The 18,907-nt window shown below is 46.1% G+C and overlaps 1 protein-coding gene across 2 annotated transcripts in view; it reads right to left on the bottom strand.

Annotated features, from left to right (window-relative positions):
- The window catches only part of SPOCK1 (SPARC (osteonectin), cwcv and kazal like domains proteoglycan 1), a 430,304-nt gene that overhangs the window by 126,775 nt on the left and 284,622 nt on the right, over window positions 1–18,907 (bottom strand). For both annotated transcript variants that reach the window (XM_036424283.2, XM_036424282.2), the window contains one exon: window positions 3,453–3,567. In XM_036424283.2, coding sequence (XP_036280176.1) covers window positions 3,453–3,567 — 115 coding nt within the window. The remainder of the gene's footprint in view (window positions 1–3,452; window positions 3,568–18,907) is intronic.

The raw sequence follows: 18,907 nt of genomic DNA, 5'->3' as shown, positions 1-18,907 counted from the left end.
GAAGGTTTCCCGATTCCAAGCCGACTTCACAATGCTCTTTAGTGCATGATCGGCCCCTTTTGGAGAACTAGAAAGGTAAGCACACTGCCAGGAACCCCTCTTTCCCAAGCTTAATGGCAGGAAGAGATGTAATAAAGAATTTCCAAAGAAAAGTCTCCAAAGAGAATGTGAGTTTAGCTGAAGCCGCTAGGAGAAACCAGACAAAACCAAACACAACCCTGATAAAGAAAGAGAACCACAGCGGAGGGAGGGAGGGAAAGTGGGAGGGCTGGTTGCCTGGCTTGCACCACCCCCAAATTGCTTGCCCTGAGTTCTGTAGTCACAGACCTGTGTACCAAACCGCTAGCTTCACTCACTCCAGCTCCAGCAGCTAGGAAAGCTAATGAAATTCTCTCCCTGATGTGCTCACCATCCTTTTATCTCAATCTGCTTGCAAAGTCTGCAGCCTCATAATTAGCCCACGGCTGGTCCAGCCGCCTCTCTGTGTGTGTGTGCACTCCTGCCTGTCTGGCGGCAGAATTTGCCTCTTGAGCTGCTGCAGAGGCCAGATTGGCTGGTGGAATTGCCTACAGATGTTTCTCAGAGAGAAAGATTACTTCCCTGATTGATGAATAGATAGAGTTGTCAACATGGTCTCTATGGTCAGAGGGGACCCCTGAAGTATAATGTGGAAAGACAGATGTTTCATCTGGGAAGGTGTCCAAGACCCTAAGAAGAGGTATGCATTTGGCTGACATGGCGGGCAGAGTCATTCAGGCTCTGAGGGGGAGAGGAGGGAAGCTAGACTCACAGCCACAGCCAACACCATTGCAGGGCCTCCGGGTTCAGGCCACCTCCCAAATGCTATGAATGGAGTGGCATGCCTCCTCAATCGGCCTCTTCTTTGGGCTGTTTTTCCAATGGACAAATAGGCAATGTTATCAGAAATGGAGTCATCTTCTTAGTCCTTACCTCCTGTGAGTCACAAAAGGGGCAGCAGAAAGGACACTGGGATCCTCAAGCTAAATCTCCAGGTTTCCAATCAGACTGGGAAGGGGCAAGGCACCTGAAGTGAGCATGCAACTTTGGAGTTTTCTGGCTGACCTTCCAGAATGAATCAGATAATAATAACTATCAATCATAACTGTTTTAGTAATTGGAAGATAATTATCATTATGTGACACTAGTTTATGTACTTTATGTATATCTTTACCTTATTGAACTCTCACACAAACATACACACAAAATACCCTATGCAAGGATTAGTAAAATTTACTGCCCATAAATCCTCTCTGCAAGACTTACTAGAGGATGTATTCCAGCAAATAGAAAAGAGGGGTGGAGTAAATACTTTCATTAAACCCATTTCACAGATGAGGAAGTACAGATTCAGAAAGGTAAAGTAATTAAGGTCACATGGCTAGGAAGCAGCCAACCTTGGAATGGAGCCCAGATTGGTCTCATCCCCAAATCCATGCTTTAGCCAGGGCAAGTCTGTGGTCACCAGGAGATGCGGGAGATGAGGACTACACTTTCAACACAGCAAGAATGTGCTGGTGCTTCCAACACAGACACGTGGTGTGCCCAGAAAACCACTATTTACACCTGGATATACCTGAATGCCAATGAGACTCCTGCCTCTGTCTCAAAGAGATTTTAGCTCAAAACTAAAAATCTCTTATCTGGAACTTCCAGAAAGGGCTGTATTCCAGGATGAAACAGGTAATGGGCTCTCCACACCCCACACATACACACACATGCACACATACACATACAAACACACATATACATATAGACACACATGTAGACATACACACACACATACACACATGTGTACACACACACACACACACACAGCCAGGTGGCTCAACAACCCAGAGCACTGGCCCAAAGTGTGTTTGGTATTTGTAGCAAAAGGGGACATATCATCCCTCCTTCAGAGAAAGAAGTGTGGCAGGAGACTCTAGGATAATTTTCTCAGAGTATGTATGTCTTAAAAGGAATTTCTAATAAAAAATTATTTTTTATATCCCATTCCACAGCAAAATTGATTTTCATTGAGAGTGGAAACTGGGTCTCTTATTGACCTCTCTGGCCTAGGGGCCTAACGCGAACCTGGCACACAATAGGCATGGAGTAGGAGGACAATGAATGAGGGTAAACAAGGACAGGTCCATGGAGAGGCCAACAACAAAGTAAGTGATAATAAACAAGCTGTGGCGCTCGACAGCCCCAGTTTGAATTATGGCTGCTGCTCACTAGGTATACAAGCAAATCGCCAATGCCTCTCTCTGCCTCAGTTCTCTCATTTTTTAGAGTGAAGACAAACATAAACACCCACTTGGCAAACTGCCTGGGAGAATTCAAGGATGGTGGTGCTGAGCTCAATGCTGGCACATGTTTGGGCTTTGGGGTGAGACCTCCTTACTTCCAGGAGGAGCACTCCTCCCTGAGGGAACAGCAAAGCGTCCAGGTCCGACAGACACAAAGGCCGACTACTGTTGGATAGACATCAGCTGAGCCCGCTGCTGCGGGCGCCACGTTTGTAGAGGCCCATGATGGGGAGGCTCTGCTCTTGTGTCACTCCTGCTGGACCTTGTTTCCGAGGACAGAGCTCCTCAGGCAGGGTCAGAGGAAACCAAGGAGAGGGTTGAGGGAAATTAAAACATCTTCCTCACAAATTGCTGAACCTAGAACCGGGAGTCATAACTCCTGGGCCGCTGCACACCTCTCTGCTGTCCAGGCAGTGTGAAGAGAGGGGCGGCATAGGCACTGAAATCACCTGTCTCCCCCCACCACATGTCCAACCCCACTCCTAAAAAAGCCTGCTTTTTGGGTCTATGTCTCTGCTTTCTTGTTGTGAGTACTCTGTAGGACTGAAGGCAGAAGTAGCCTGAAATCAAAGGCTCTTTCTGTCATTTGTAAAAGCCTTTGGCTGGATAATGCTGGGAGTGGGTGTGGGAAGGCAAAGGCTTTTGAGGACCCAGAGATGTCCCCTGGGCTAGGGAAGAGAGACTATCAGACGCTGCCCCCTGTGGGAAGAGCAAGATACATTCTCAGAAGGAATGGTATGCTGGGCACCCGGCCAGACAAAAATGCCACATTCTATATGATCATGACACAGACAGTCCCTGGTGGTCATGTCAGTGGCATCCAGGAGACTAAAGGTCCCGCCAGTGTTTTCTTAGCTACAAGCTTCCTGGGCCCTGGGGTCACTCTAGGAGGAGGGAAAGGGTTTTCTGTTCCTCTGCTCAGATAAGGGCTCAGAGTCAAGTAAAGTGGATGTAAAGGAAATAAAGATATTGACATTCTTTGCAAATCTGTGTCTGAGAACCACAGCAGGAGTCCAGGTACCAAATACCACATCAAACCACAGCACAAACACCCGCTCTGCCTCTGCCTCCTGCCCCCCAGCCAGCGATGGCGCACCCCCAGACCCTCCAGGCGGAGAGCACCCCGGCCTCCTGCCTTACCTGGGAAGCAGGTGCTTGCGGCTGACACACAGGGCCGTCTGGTAGTCCTGGGTCACACACACCTTGTGAGGGCTGCACTTCACCTTCAGGCAGGGGTCCTTGGACGCGTCCAGGGCTGAGGCAAAAAGGAACAGAAGCGGGCGGTTAGGACCTTCAGGGAACGTCTAATTTCTATTTCTACTCAAACAGACGAGTAGGATGCAAACACACCATGCGTGTGCACTCTGCGCTGTTTTCTTAGGCTGGAGGAGATTGGAATGGAACCGACACGGGGGAATTCTGTGTCTGCCGCACATGTTTTCTTCACATCAGGAAAGTGATTCCATTGTGCCATGGGGACCCGCCGCATCTTCGTCGTTGGCAGAAATTACTTTTAAAATCCTCTAAATCCTACATGCTCCAAGGACCCAGAGCTATTTTCCCTCTTTGGTTATTTGTCTGCCATTGCTTTTTATGACTTCATCCATGCCTAATTCTACTTATTTCCCACAACAGACAAAGTCCTTGAGGACAGAGTTTTTTGTTCTTGTGTCTTCAGGGCCTTCAGTTCAATCCAATGGACGCTATGCATACATAAGCCTATTTCAAGTTTTGTGAAGAACTTCCAGAAGCACAAGACAGTTCCGTGCCGCATGCAGTTACAGTACAATCGGGAGGGAGAAAGCTTCCCCATAAATATTTATTGTGCAGGGAGAATTAGATAAGGGCCATGACGGGCATGTAAAGCGATAACAGAGCCGGAGAGAAAAACAGAGATCAATTTCTGGGGCAAGGATTAATGAAGCATTAATATGAGAATTGGATTTTGAAGGATGGGCAGGATTTTGAAAAGCAGAGAGAGAAAAGACACCCGAGGCCGGGTGGCCACATCCTCCAAAGAAGGGAAGCATGTCTGGGCAATCATAAGATACTCCATCTGACTGGTAAGTGAGCTTTGTGCATGGGAATAATGACAGCGAAGAGAGTTGAATCAACCAAGCCACTGGAGAAAGGGTCTCCGAGGACAGCAGTTCCTACAATGCCACACTTCCTAGAACAGGCAGAGCAGCAGGCCCCAGCTCCTCAGCAACCCCCACCTGCTCCGGTGGCTCCTCATCAAGGCAGAGAAGTGACTGCAGGGGAGTCTCTGCAAAGCAAAAACAGCTGTGCCGACTCCCGGCTCCAGGGTCTGAGGCCCGTGAGGCTGTAGCTCTCTCACGACTGCCCTCCTGGGCCAGGGAGGTGAGCCTCCCCATGTCCTCTCCACCAAACAACTGGTTAAACAAATCAGCCTCCAGAGCAGGGATAGCAACACTGCCGCGAGAAATGCCATCCTTCCTCCACCTCGGGTCCCTCACCCTCACCATCTCCCTGCACACAGCCAGTCACTGTTCCTCAGCCGGCCCAGGCCTATAATAGAACCTCAGCACCATTTTCCTCAGACGGCTGCTGGGAGTGTCTGCAGGGACCTGAACACAAACATCCAAAGGCACTTCTGCCGCTTGCACCGCTCAGGGTGCGCCCTCTGCGCAGCAGCCTTGGCGCTGGAAACAGAAGCCAGGTGCGTTGTTAGGCCAGTCAGGTCTGCAACAAGGCTGCGTCCTGGTTGGTCCCAGGGGAGCCACCTGGCAGAGCTTGCTTCCCAAGGAACCCGCTGGAGCTCAGCAGGAGGAGATGAGCTGCCAGGGAAGAGAGAGGCCGCCTGGAGCCCCCTAGAAAGAGCACTCGCTCTGAGCTCCTGCGCTGAGGGCTGCCGCCTGCACTCTGGGTCTGCCCCACGGTCCTCTGGGTGGATCCCTCTTGGTCCTGGGGACTTCCATACAGGAAGCCCGGATGCTGGTGTGTCTCAGGCCGCCCTGCTTCCCACCCACCAATCCAGGTGGCAGGCCAACCAACTTTGATTACTTTCCAAGACGCATCCAAGCTTGAACCCACAATGAAGACTGATGACCACGTGACAATTAGTGAGGAGCACACTGGCCCTTAGCTGCCCCTTCTGACACTGCAAACCACCTCAGGATGAAGTACACTTACGGATCTCAAGAAACTTGGGGCCAGACCACTGACAGCCAGGCCACAGGTGCCAGCCGAGGCTCCCCAGGCAGGTGCCAGCTAACTCGGGGGTTTTCACTGGAGATAGCTCAGAGATGGAACTAACAGGCTGGTCTAGAAGGACGGTGCCACAACCTGCAGTACTACGTGACAAGCTTTATGGCCCAATTGGAGCCTCTTCACAAACATGCCAACTTCACAAGCATGCCATGTCCACACAGCGGCCTGCAGGGCCTCACTGGACAGTACATTCCTGAGGCGTGTTCGTCAGCTGACATCACGGGGAAGAACACAGACCCTCAGCCCCGTGTTTCTGAGTTTGAATGCTGGCTCTGCTGCTTACCAACCTTTCCCTTCTTCGGTGTCTCTCCTGTGAAATGGGGTAATAACTGCACTTACCTTTGCTTTTGGTTCTCACGAGGATTGAATGAGTTAATATTTGTAAGTACTTAGAAAAGACCTTGTACATGTAAGTGCTTTGCACAGACATCTTAGATGTTTGTTAATTTAGTGTGTCTGTCTTTTGTTCTCAGAGTGAATAATAAGCCTCCATAACAACAAGAACAATAGTTAACACTTGCCCAGTGCTTTTGACATGCAGGCAGTGAACTAAGCCCTCTAATTGGATTACCATATTTCATTCTCACAACACCCAAGAAGGTAGCTGCTGCTAATATCCCCATTTTACAAATAAAGGTGAGAGGAGCAGAGGGCATTTGACACCTGGTGGGGGACCCCAGGACCCAAACTCTTACCACCACAAGCCAACAGCAGAGGATCACCTGGGATCTCCATTTAAAAAAAATAATAATGTTTTCATTGATTTTTAAAGAAAGGAAAGAAGAGAAAGTGATGGAGGGAGGGAGGAAGAGAGAAAGAGACCTGAAAGAGAAACATTGGTTGATTACCTCCCACATACACCCCAACCGGGGATCAAATTTGCAACTTGGGCATGGGCTGACCAGGAATCGAACCAGCAACCTTTCTGTGCACACCACACCAACTGAGCCACACCAATCAGAGCTAGGATCTCCTTTTAAAAGCTGCCGTGGCCCTCACCTCACAACAAATATAAAGCCAGATGCACCATGTTCCTGAAAGGTCTTCCAGCAGAATGAGCATTAGGGGTAAAAAAGCAGGGGCAGCCAGGGGCCTGGTGCTGCCACGGCTGGGCTGCTCACACACCACCCCAGAAGGTGGGGTGCCAGCTCTGGGCAAGTGCGCCCTCTACATACCCCCTCTGAATGCAGCCACCACCCACATGAGTCAACTGAATGGTGGGCTGTTCCATTTTCTTTCTGCAACCTTGCCATCTGTCATCCTAGCATTAGGCTGCTAGCACTATAGGTCACCTCCCTCTTGCCCCATGCTAGACGCTAGCACTACTAAAACAAACAAAAAACTGCAACCAAAAATACTAAGTAAAAATCATCAGTTATTTAACTCTCTATGCATACTTCCTTAACAATTTGCATATAAAAATCAAGTAGGCTAAAATTAATTATCGGGGACTGAATACTTCAAACACGTATGTGAATTATTTAAATGAACTTCACAGAACAGTAACAGATCAAGCTGTCAGAGTTTATTTAATCACTGGGATCCGTCTTGTTTTGAAAAACAGCACCCCTGGGATTTAAAGGGGAGGTGGATGGTGAAAGGAGTGTGTCGGTTCCATTTAAATGCGGCCTCAGTACGCTTTCCCAGCAGCCCCCAGGCTCAGGTGACACTCCTGAAAGGTGACACTTATGAGAAGCACCCAGCACAGGTCTCAGACAGAGCCATGCGGCTCCACTTCTAAAGGGAACGATTAGGCACCAGAATAGCGAGTGGAAGAGGCTCTAATAAGGTGCCGGGAACTGGGGCAGGTGCAGAGGGAAGGGGCGAGACCAGCTGAGTGTCAGGGATAACCCTGACCAGCTCCTTGGACAGCTGCTAATGATTTCCGGAGACTGTGCGCCAACCTCTGCTCACGGAGCACATGCCTCATGTTGGGATGCAGCAGTCCCCGTAACTCAGCAAAGCTGACCCCATCCCCCATGCCTCTTCTGTCTCAATAACCTGCAGGACTTACGTGGACTTAAACAGGACACGGAGCCGAGCACAGAGCAGATACCCACAGGAGGTCAATGTCATCTTTCCTGCCCAAGAACTAGTGTCAACCGACACATGATACATGTCCAATTAATTTTTAAATATTTTTTACAAAAGCTTTTCTCAGAGAGAAAAAAAAACCCACAACAACACGAATTAATTTAGAGAGATTTGTTGAGCAGGAAACACGGAATTCAAAAGCCAATTAATTATAGGTTACATGTAATTTAAAATTAATTTTATTCTTTAAGCTCACTGCTTGGTCTCAATTAAGGTACTGTAGTGATATTTTAATTATCCTAATTGTTTCCGAACTTGTTTTCAGTTCGAGTTATTTTTTAATTAGCTACATTGGTTTGAAAACCCTAACGCAAGCCTTTTCTCGGTCCTTGGGCACATTCTGCAAGCTCACAGGCAAAGGGCCATCCAAACTGTCGCAGCCCAGCCAGGACCCCCTCCGAGATGCCGAGAGGAGAGGATGTTCCATTTTGTGCTCAGCCTTAGGGTCCCCGAGAGCCACCTGGGGGAGGGACACATGCTTGTGTTTACCCCATTAACATTTATTTGCAGAGCCTTCATTCTGTGCAGGCCTATTTTGGCAGGCGGGATCCAGCCTTCCCAGTGGTTGAGGGAGACTTCCTGGGGGGACTGACATCTATGGAGAAGTGTGCTTAACCCTCTAAGATAGGGGTGTCGAACTCAATCAGAGAAGGGGCCAAAATCTAAAATCCAGCCTAAATCGCGGGCCGAATGGTTTACTGAACAGTCATAAACTGTCATTGTGATGGAAACGCAGCGGAGTGCAGTGATGACAGCGCGGTGCGGGCCACATTGCAAGGCATGGCGGGACGGATTTGGCCCGCGGGCCTTGTGTTTGACACATGTGCTCTAAGAGATTGAGGAAGAACCTTCTGGATAAAAAGAAGTCCCTCTCCCAGATGCAAGAGAAACCTAGCAGACTTGGGACCTGCAGTATTTCACCAGGCCAGAGCTGGGGGCAGGAGGGTGAGTGAGAAGGCTGAGGGTGTGGCAGCCTCATGGCAGAGGGCCTCAAAGCCAGCGAGGACACTGGAGCCCCGCTCCCGAGTCTCATGACGATATCCTCCCATGCTGGGTACCAGTGGGCACCTGCTCTGTGGTAGAAGGGGTAGGAAGGGAGAAACCTTTTCACACACTTTATGTGCTAAGAATTTATATGCTCACACCCTCATCCTCCAAATGAGAAGGGTCAGAGTGGAGGTCCCAGTGCTCAGCTCCTATCGCCTGCTTTCCTCCTCTGAGGGACCTCCACGCTTCCTCTCTGGGGACATTAGCTGCACAGAATTCTGGGAGGCAATAAGCCTAGACCGATCAGCCAAGACTTAGCCTAAAACAGCCCTGTCAACGTGTGGTCCACTCTGGTGACCCCTAGATACTTGCTCAGACAAAAGGCCACTCGATTTGCAAACAGTCGACAAATTAATGACTGTCTGTTGTCTCCTTAGTGCTTTTAAGGTTGCTCTCTGCCCGAATCATGCTCATCTGAAGTTTCTGTGAAGAGCAAAGACACTCCCAGTGACTCATTAGGAGTGACTTAATGGATGATTGACAACAAAATTACCCTAAACTGTTAAAACCTCGGCAAGCTCAGATCTCAAACATTTATTACAGCTTGTCTGTCCCCATGGTAACCTGTGCATGCATCTTGTTTCCACCCCACCTGCGGGTGGAAACACACATTCAGAGGGTCTTGTTTACTAGCTGATTCGATAGAGCCTCACTAAATAAAAAATAGAAGATTCCACCCATAGTATTTTGCTGGAACCAGAGAAGAATGGCAGCGTGGAAAGCCTGTCACTGTTCTCAGCTTTCAAACCAAAAGGTGGGCCAAGTTCTCTGAGGCTGAACAAAGAGCCTATTGGCCATGCATCTAAATAGGACAGACAGTTAAGTGATGTGGATGGCTGAGCATGTGTGCCCAGGGAGCAGGAGATGGGAGTGCGTGAGGACCTGGGACAGACAAGGACAAAGGGACACAGGATGGAAGTGCACATCTGACCAAAGATACCCCTCCTGGGACGAGACCTTTCCTTTCCCTTTAAAACAAGGCCCTGAAGACTCATTTATTTCTGTGTTAAAACCAAGTGTGTGTGTGTGTGTGTGTGTGTGTGTGTGTGTGTGTGTGTGTGTGTTGTAGGGTAATATCAACTATTAACAGCCTTTTTCGAAGGTCAATTTTTCAACCATGCTCTTAATGTTAAATATAGTTGGATGAGTGTGTGGGAGTTGATATTATTCCTTCAACTTTTGGGTATATTTAAACATGTTAATAACAAAAGGAAAGAAGGGTAGGAAATATCCTATGACTCACCAAGTGAATGATTTAGGCAAAAATGTGCATCTTACTGATCTATAATAAGGGAAAATTTAAATAACTTGAATGTCCATCTGTATTAGACTGTTTAGCCTGCCATATAAAATACCACAGATGGGGTGGACTGAATAACAGGAATGTACTTCCTCACAGTTTTGGAAGCTAGAAGGCTGAGATTAGGGTGTCAGTGTGGTCACTGTCTGATAAGAGCTCTTTCTGGCTTGCAAACAGCCACCTTCTTGCTGGGCCCTCACAGGGCCTCTTCTAGGCACACTAGGAGAGCAAGCGAGCTCTCTGGTGTCTCTTCTTACAAGGACTCCTCTCCTATCACCAAGGCCCCACCCTTATGACCTCATTTAACCTCAGTGACTTCCTTAGAGACCTCATCTCCAAGTATAGCCACAGAGAGGGTTAAAGCTTCAACACAAGCATTCAGTCCATACACCATCTACAGGGAAATGGTTACCTTGATTACAAGACATGGGCTTATAAAATATAGGGTGTCCCCCCAAAATGTATACACACTTAATTTTGAAAATGAAATGTATGTTAATAAACACTGACTTTATAATCACTCAAAGTGTGTATACATTTTTGGGGATGCCCTGTATTATCCAGCTGCTATAAAGGAGAACGTCGGTCTGTATATTCTAACACAAGTAGATGTTTGCATGAAAAAAGTGAGTTAAAGATGAGAAAACTGATTTGAAATGGCAAAGGAACTTTCTGACTCCACATGGCAAAGCCAGTACTCAAAACCAGTTCTGTTTACTTCTCTAGATGTCCTTTCCCTTTCCTACTACGCTGCTCTGAAAAGAAGCCCACTCCGGCCTCCCCACACTCACACACCAGTGCCCTCCCCTCCTGTTTGTCCTCTGTCTCCTGGGCCTGCCCTGCAAAGCCCTGAGAGTGAATTTAGACTCCCCATCCCCCGCCAACACTGATGCTGCCTGCCCCCGATTCCTCTATTACAGAAACATCAGTGTCCTGCTTCCTGGAGAACCTTGTCTGACTCAGGGAGACAATGACAAGTCACACCCGCCAGGGGCAAGAGCCAGTGTCCAGCCCTGTGAGATGCTGGCATCGGTCTCTGAGCTATGAGTTCAGGACACCCGTGCCTGGTGGAACTAAAGGCAGCAGCCAGAACAAGCGGTGTCCCTCTGCTCACATGCAAAACAAGACATTGTAAAACATGGCTAATTCACCCTTCCCAACCATTAGAAAAGAACGTGTTAAGACAGGTTTATGAGAATAGCCGAGGGAATAGGCTCCATAAAAATCGCAGACCACAAAATTTTACTAGCTCAGCTGGCCAATCCCTGCTTCTTCAAGCTCTCATCTCGCACCTTCCCCTGTTACCTGCTGCTCTGGGATGGTGAAGACAAAGGGCCTCACTCCATGTTTTCACCAATAAACCAACTTCCCTTTTAAAGTGGGATGGGGGACAGGAGGAAAAAGGACAGGAGAGGGAACTAAGTGGATAGGTGGGGAAGGATGGAACATTTTATTACATAATGTATCACTTAATTAGAGAGCTGCCAAAGGAGACAGGGACATCCATCAACCTGTAGAATAATGAACTATTATTCTAATTTACCCGTGAGGAATGGATTCATTTATTACTGATTTTCCAAGGAGGAAATTGACACAGAGATGTTAAGTAACTTGTCTGCGGTCATACAGCTGATAAATCTGGATTGCAATCTGGGTAAAAGCTGATGTTCAGAGCCACCTGGCCAGTCATGAAAACAGCTTACGAGGGGGATAAAGGTGATGACTACGGTACCAAGCAGGAGCATACTGAACCCTTCTGTCACTTCCCCGAAGAATCATGTCAACCACAGCATCCCAGAAATGACCTCTCTCTGTGAAGAAAGCATGGCACTACCCAAACTCAGAGCTAGATGTTGGATATTTGAATAAAAGTACATGACTGAATACACAAGTCAAAAATTATCTTCAGGGCAATCCCGATGCTCAGTGAACACAGTCTCTCCATGGCTGAGGAAAGAACACCTGCCAGAGACCGGGCAGCCAGGAGGCTCCTTCTGTGAAGGGTTTTATGAGGTGTGCATAGGGCCACAATGATGGGAGCTACACAATGCCCAGCATCAGATGGGGCAGAGCAGTTTGAATGTCAGGGCCTGAAAATTGCCCCTATTCTCAGAACTGGAACAAGACATCATCCACAGGTAAGTCTGAACCTTCTCATTCATCAAAGTGGCCAGGAATTATTAAAATGCTATAACAGTAAAGAAGCTTAGATTCTATTTCATTGTAATTGACAGAAAATATTCATAAGACATTTATGAATAAAGGAGAAAGAGAGAATTACTTAAACTACCTAAGAACCAGTTCTATAACCTAGGAGAGTAAGAGCACATTAAGAGCACAGTAAAAATAAAATATTTCCAGGAAAAAGGTATACTTAAACGTGTTGTAGCTCATAAAGTTCATCTCTTCTATCTGTGCTTCACTTCAATGCAATTAAAATTATTATAAAACACGAAGCTTTTTCCCAGACCAAAGGCATCCTGAGAACTATCTCCTTTGGTGCCGATGATCATAAAATTCTGCCACTATTTATTATAGTAGCCATGGTTTTTGATCATGCGAGAGTGGAGAAACTCAGCCACTCCACAAATTTCAAGAAAAATGTTAAGTGTGAAGTATGGTAGCAACCATATTTAGGTAAAAACTCCTGTTTGAATTTTAACCCTGATATTCTGGCTATGGCCCTCACTTACTTGCTTAAACAATAGGGTAGTTGCCTCAGCTTCCAGATTGAGATCTGGAGGCTAAGGCAATTTTCTGTGCCTGTGGACCAGGTCCACAGGAGATTGATTCCCACTGACTCAGTAGCTTCAGGTGTAGAAACTGTAGATAACCTTTAGAGATTAACCCCCCAGCTCTGCTTCTGTACTATCTGCTATCGCAAGATAGGGCCACATTCCAAAGTCTGTTCCCAGCCTTTAGAATTTAGAATTTAGAACAAAGGAAAATTTTTGTGGTTTAGACCTTGAAAAAGACTGCCTACACCTGCAAAGGTTCAGTCGTGAGTGTGGCCATCTGCGTGTGGTGCTCTTTTGGCCGTTCTGGCCAGTTCAATAAATCCTTGCCTGCTTTTTTTAATCAATCATCAGACTCCGGTGGTCTTATTCTGACTCCAGGGTTCGACCCCACAACAAGTGCACCTAGAAGAAACAAGCCCATGGGTGTGGGCCAGAGAGATGTGGTATGGGAGATGCATAGCTGAGTCACCTCCTGCCGATGTAAACTTGATAGATTACTCAGGCCTCAGGACTCACACAGGTGCAGACAGATCTTCTGCACCAGACTATGGTAAGGATCTGATCAGATAATGCCTGAGTGTTGCCTAGCATGGGCCTGGCACACAGTGTGTGTCAATTATCATCCCCATCACTCTCACCCAGCTGTTTTTAGCTGGCTCTCCAATTAGTGAAGTGTATGTGCATGAAGGACAAGGAACCCTGGACATTTCAGAGACTCCAGATCCTGGAGCTGTGATGCTATCCAGCCTTTACAATCCCAGGTGGCAGACTCATCTCCACAAGAAGAAACATTCAAGTTTCATTTTAAAAAAATATATATTTTGATTTTTTGCTGATTTTTTGCAGAGAGGAAGGGAGAGGGAGAGAGAGTTAGAAACATCGATGAGAGAGAAACATCGACCAGCTGCCTCTTGCACACCCCCTACCAGGGATGTGCCCGCAACCAATGTACATGCCCTTGACCGGAATCGAACCTGGGACCTTTCAGTCCGCAGACTGACGCTCTACCACTGAGCCAAACCGGTTTCAGCTCAAGTTTCATTTTGAATATCAGGGTCCACTTTACCCAGACAACTTTTGCTGATTAACTAGATCTACACCACTGCTAAAATTATTTTGTGACAACTAAGAAGTTCGTACATCTCTAGTAGAGCCGTGCTCTGCTGTGTCTCATCTCAGGCTATAAAGTCTGGGAATGAAGAGTTAACAACCCCCTCCCACCCAAATTCCATGCACTAAGAGCTCATACAACAGAACCTATACACAAGCCTACAGGTTATATATGTTGTGTTTTTTTTTTTTTTTTTTGGTTTTGTTTTGTTTATTTGTTTTGAAAGAAGGGCTTTGGGCTTTGAAAGCCTCTCTTGGAGAGTCATGCAGTGCAAGTGTGAAGGTATCCTAAGGGCCTACATTCAGGCACCATTGGTATTCCGGGGGGGGGGGGGTGTAGAGAGAGAATAATTAAGAAAAAGGAACCTGGCAAACACTTTAGAGACAAAACAAGGGTTTGAGTCCAGGGAGGTTGGAAATGGGGACACTTTGGGGGAAATGTGCAGGCAAGGGTCGGCAGGACAGGGTATTCCAATCCTCAGTCAGTGCCTGTCCATGGGACTGTCTTCTGCCCTATCCTGCAGAGCCTGAGAGGGCAGGTGCAGAGTGAAACTGGAACAGTGAAGCCTTCCCCAGGCTGGAGACAGGGATGCTCATGTGACTTCTCAGAGTCTTGGATGAGGCTGTCACTCCCACAGTGCTGCATGGGGCGTGGAGCCTCAGTGGAGAGGCATCGTGCTGCTCATTCACCAGCCTCTTCCCCAACAAGTGAAAAATCGGCGAAAGTGGGGACAGAGGAGTCCCGCCCCAGGTGTCTTCCACAGCCAGGTCTCCTTTCCCATTTTGCACAGCCTAACCTAATCCTGCTTCTCAGACTGTGGTGAGCCAAGGACAATGCAAATCTACCATGGATCTTCCTGCAGCATCTGTTTTACTGGATGGTAAGTAACTTCAAACTACTATGGAATAGACTGCAAAATTTATATAAATCTGTCTAAAAGAGACTTCAAAAACGTAGGTGCTCACAGTGGTTTTTGCCCCTTGGGCTTCAGAGGAGGTGCTTGCTCTTACTTACCCTTAGGGGTTTTTTGGTTAGTAAAGTTTGAAAAGTATTAAAAGCATTTACAAGTTTAAAGAACCTTAGAACAGACATTTTCAAACTTTTCATACCATGGCACACATAAACTCATTACTAAAATTATGCAGCACATGAAAAAAATATTTTTTTTTACCAATCTGACAAAAAATTGGCATAATTTTGATTTACAAAAAAAAAAAGTAATTGCCTAACTTTTTTGCTCCAAAGTGACTTAAAAAAAAAAAATCAGATGCCTATACTTGTATATAAGAATTTCTGGTATCAAGAATTAACCAATCAGCCATGATTAATTTTCCTCAATGGATAGAGCATCAGCCTGTGGACTGAAGGATCCCTGGTTCAATTCTGGTCAGGGGGCATGTGCCTTGGTTGCAGGCATATCCCCAGTGGGGGGTGTTCAGGAGGCAGCTGATCCATGTTTCTCTCTCATCGATGTTTCTAACTCTCTATACCTCTCCCTTCCTCTCTGTAAAAAGTCAATAAAATATATGAAAAAAAGAATTGACCAATCAGATACCACCTTATTAAACATGACCAATAAGATACAACTCTACTATATGATGTATAAATGTTTGATTCAAGACAGGGCATTCACACTGGACAGTTACTGTTGTGTTGGCTGTTGTCATTTTTTGATTTGACAATCTAAAGGAAGAGAGGTTAGTGCTCCTGACTCAACAGTCAGATATTGCATGTTTCAAAATTCTTGTGGCACAGCAGTTGAAAATCACTGCCATAAAATGAGGGAGCTCTCCAGGGTACTGATATCTAAAATGGAAAATCAATAGCAGTAAAACTACATACAAAGAACCCTCAGAAGCAAATTGTTCATTCATGCGGGACCAGAATGCAGCTCCAGTTAAAGCTGGTTAATCAAAAATGTATCCTGTGCCCTGGAACAGAATCCCCATGCCATCTGTTCCCAAGGACCTCAGGCCCACTGGTGAAAAACCCTGTTTTTGTTTGTTTGTTTGTTTTTTTAGCAAATTGACCTTGCATAATTCAGAGCTTTCTGAGATCCTTCAATGTGCCAAGCATTGGGTGAGGTTTACTAATGAGTTACAGAGTGTTCGTGGCTCCCCAGGTATGAATATCAAAATTAGAGCAGCTATTTCTTTTATCCCCCACACTGTTAATTTTTCGGAAACATTTGGCTTTGGATTTATAAATGGGTAATTGGAGACTATTCATTTCCAAGTCCTTTCTTTCTCCAATCAAGGAAGGTTCATTTCTGCTTCCTCGGGATGGTTCCCAAGGTTATTAAATTCCATTCCTTAACTGATAGCATTAAAGCAATCATGACAAACTTAATGCTGATTGGACTTTAGGTTTCCTAGGGTACCTTCTAAGCTGCTAGAAACTACCTCAAGCTGAGAGAAGAATGGCTGCATTGCCCACTGAAGGGTTCAGTAAGTGCTGTATCATTGAAGTCTCTTGCATTCGTGTTGTTCCTCAGTTGGCTCGTGTCTCACCCTGTTCACTCATTGCTAAAATACTTTCCCATGTGCATGCAAATAAGCTGAGCAATTCACAGTTTTAACCTTGCCCACAAACAGCTCTCTTTCCTGTCTTCACCAATGTGCCACTCAATCGCCAATTGCCTCCCTTGCGCTACTCTAAGATAAGGCATAGAGTGCTAATACAAAATATAAATCAGGTCTTAACTGTGCATGGAAGACAGAGGCAGTTATAAATAATAAATAATGGGCAGATACCAATGAGGTTTCCTAGAACATAGAATAAACACAGTGAGCAAAACATCTCATTTTCATTCTTCAGCAATACATACTGAGATCCCAGCATGTAAGTTGGAGCAGGGATATAGCCATCTTTAAATACCATAATGGCTACAAAATTTTTTCACTTAAGAAGGTAAATTTATGTCCTTGTTTTTGTTAAAATTATGAATTCTAATTTTTAAGAAGAGTTTCACAAGTATATCTACCAGAAACTTCCTGCCAGAATTGAGTTTCCTTCCCCAGCCTATATTTTCCTGGTCCTCCAATATTTTCCCTGCCTTTAGTTTCATTGAGCATCTCATAAACCTCAAACAGCTGCTGTGCTTTCATGCCTCTAGAGTGCAGACTTAATTGTTCAATACAAAGAATCAGTCCATTGTTATGATCATCTTATAAGGCCAATATTATCTCCACTTGAAAGATGAAAGGAAAAATCAGAACTTGTCAAAGATCATGCAAATAATAAGTAGTCAAGCTGAGATGTGATTCCAGAAATCCAATAGAATCCCCAGGTGACCAAAGACAGTGCCTGTGCTCCTCACCACTGCCTGAGCATCACCTAAACAGTAAAGTCTCTTGTATTCATGTTGTTCCTGTTTGCTTGTGTCCCACACTGTTCAATCATTGCTAAAATACTTTTCCACGTGCCTCAATAAGCTGAGTAATTCACTGTTTTAACCTTGAAATACTCAGCTCCTAAACAGTGTCTGGAATATCATGGGGCTCAATGACAGTTGTTGAATGAGTATGTGAATGGCCCCCGGTCCATGAACTTAGTCCATCCTCTATCCTTCTCTGTGAGGCCAGGGACCAAGTGAGGCTCATCATTGCTGAAACCCAAGTCCCCTGACATGCGTCTGCTCTCAGAGATGTGTTCAGTAAATGCAGAATAAACTGCCGGTGCAAGGAGTTCTCCGGATGAATGTTTTAAGTTGGGATTTCTAGGTCACAGAGATTCAGAGCTAGAAGGGTCCCCGGAGCACTTGCCCCCAGACTAACCGATTCATATTTAACATAAGAAAAACTTTAACCCACCAATTCAGCAAACATTTATGAAACTAATTTTACATGCCAAGTACTATTCTAAGCACTGGGCATTCAAAAATGGGTAAGACAGAAGCCCTTGCTCTTAAGCAACTGACATTCTAGTAGAGGGGATAACACAAGAGGAAGAAAGGGAAAGGAGGGAGAAAAGAAGGAGCAGATGAAGGCAGGAAGGCAGGAGAGGGAAAAGGAAATGAAGAAGGGAGGGAATTAGGAAGATATATGAGATAGGTATGAGAGCGGGGCAGCTAATTTTGAAAGAGTAACACAGTAGACAGCTCCTGAGTGGTTGTATTGGATTGAATAGTCAGGGAAGACCTCTCTGAGGAGGTGACATTTAAAACATGATCTGACAAGAAGGAAGAACTTTTGAAGATTGGTTGAGAAACATTCCAGTAGAGGGACCCAAGTGGGAAGTGATCCTGGAGTATTAGGCAAAGGAAGGTCTGGACAGATTGCATGACTTCTCCAAGGACACATAGCTGGAGTAGGACCAGGACTTACCTCTAGAAAGGACAATTCTTAGGTGTGTGTCCTTAAAACAATGATTTCCAAATACCTGAGCAACATGTGGAGGTCTAACTGAGGTGCATCAGCAACCACATGCTGGCCTTGCCCGGCCTGGACTCACTTTCATAAAACTACCATACCATGGTGGGCCAGGGGCTCTGCTTCAAAGCAGTGGTTTTAACTAACTATTTCTCAGATCTCAGAAGCTAAAAGTGGCCCTGGCCAGTTTTGCTCAGTGGATAGAGCATTGGCCTGCGGACTAAAGGATCCTGGGTTTGATTCCAGTCAAAGTTAATGTACCTTGGTTTTGATTCCAGTCAAGGGCAGGTACCTTGGTTTTGGGCACATCCCCAATGTGGGTGTGCAGGAGGCAATTTCTCTCTCATCACTGTTTCTAACTCTCTATCCCTTTCCCTTCCTTTTTGTAGCTAAAAGTAAATAGCTGGAGATAACCAGGGTCTCAGGCTTTCTTGAGACTGTCTTTGCTCATGTAAACTAACCAATGTGTGTGATAAGCATCATGTGGAAAGGTCAAAGGAGCATGAACTTAGTGTTCCAGACAAATCTAGTGCTACAGCTGAGCTCACCTCCTTGGGTGCTGCATGACCTTGGGCATATTATGCAGCCTCTCTGGGCTATGAAGTGAGTGCCAACATCTCCCTTGCAAGGTGGTTAGGATGAAAAAATGTGTCACATGCTCAACATTGATCTTAGTACTTACTAACTGCTAATTCCTTTCTTTC

Source organism: Pipistrellus kuhlii, unplaced genomic scaffold (assembly GCF_014108245.1).
Source record: "Pipistrellus kuhlii isolate mPipKuh1 unplaced genomic scaffold, mPipKuh1.p scaffold_m20_p_8, whole genome shotgun sequence".
Classification (NCBI taxonomy): Eukaryota; Metazoa; Chordata; class Mammalia; order Chiroptera; family Vespertilionidae; genus Pipistrellus; species Pipistrellus kuhlii.
This window is presented reverse-complemented; position numbering and strand designations above follow the sequence as displayed.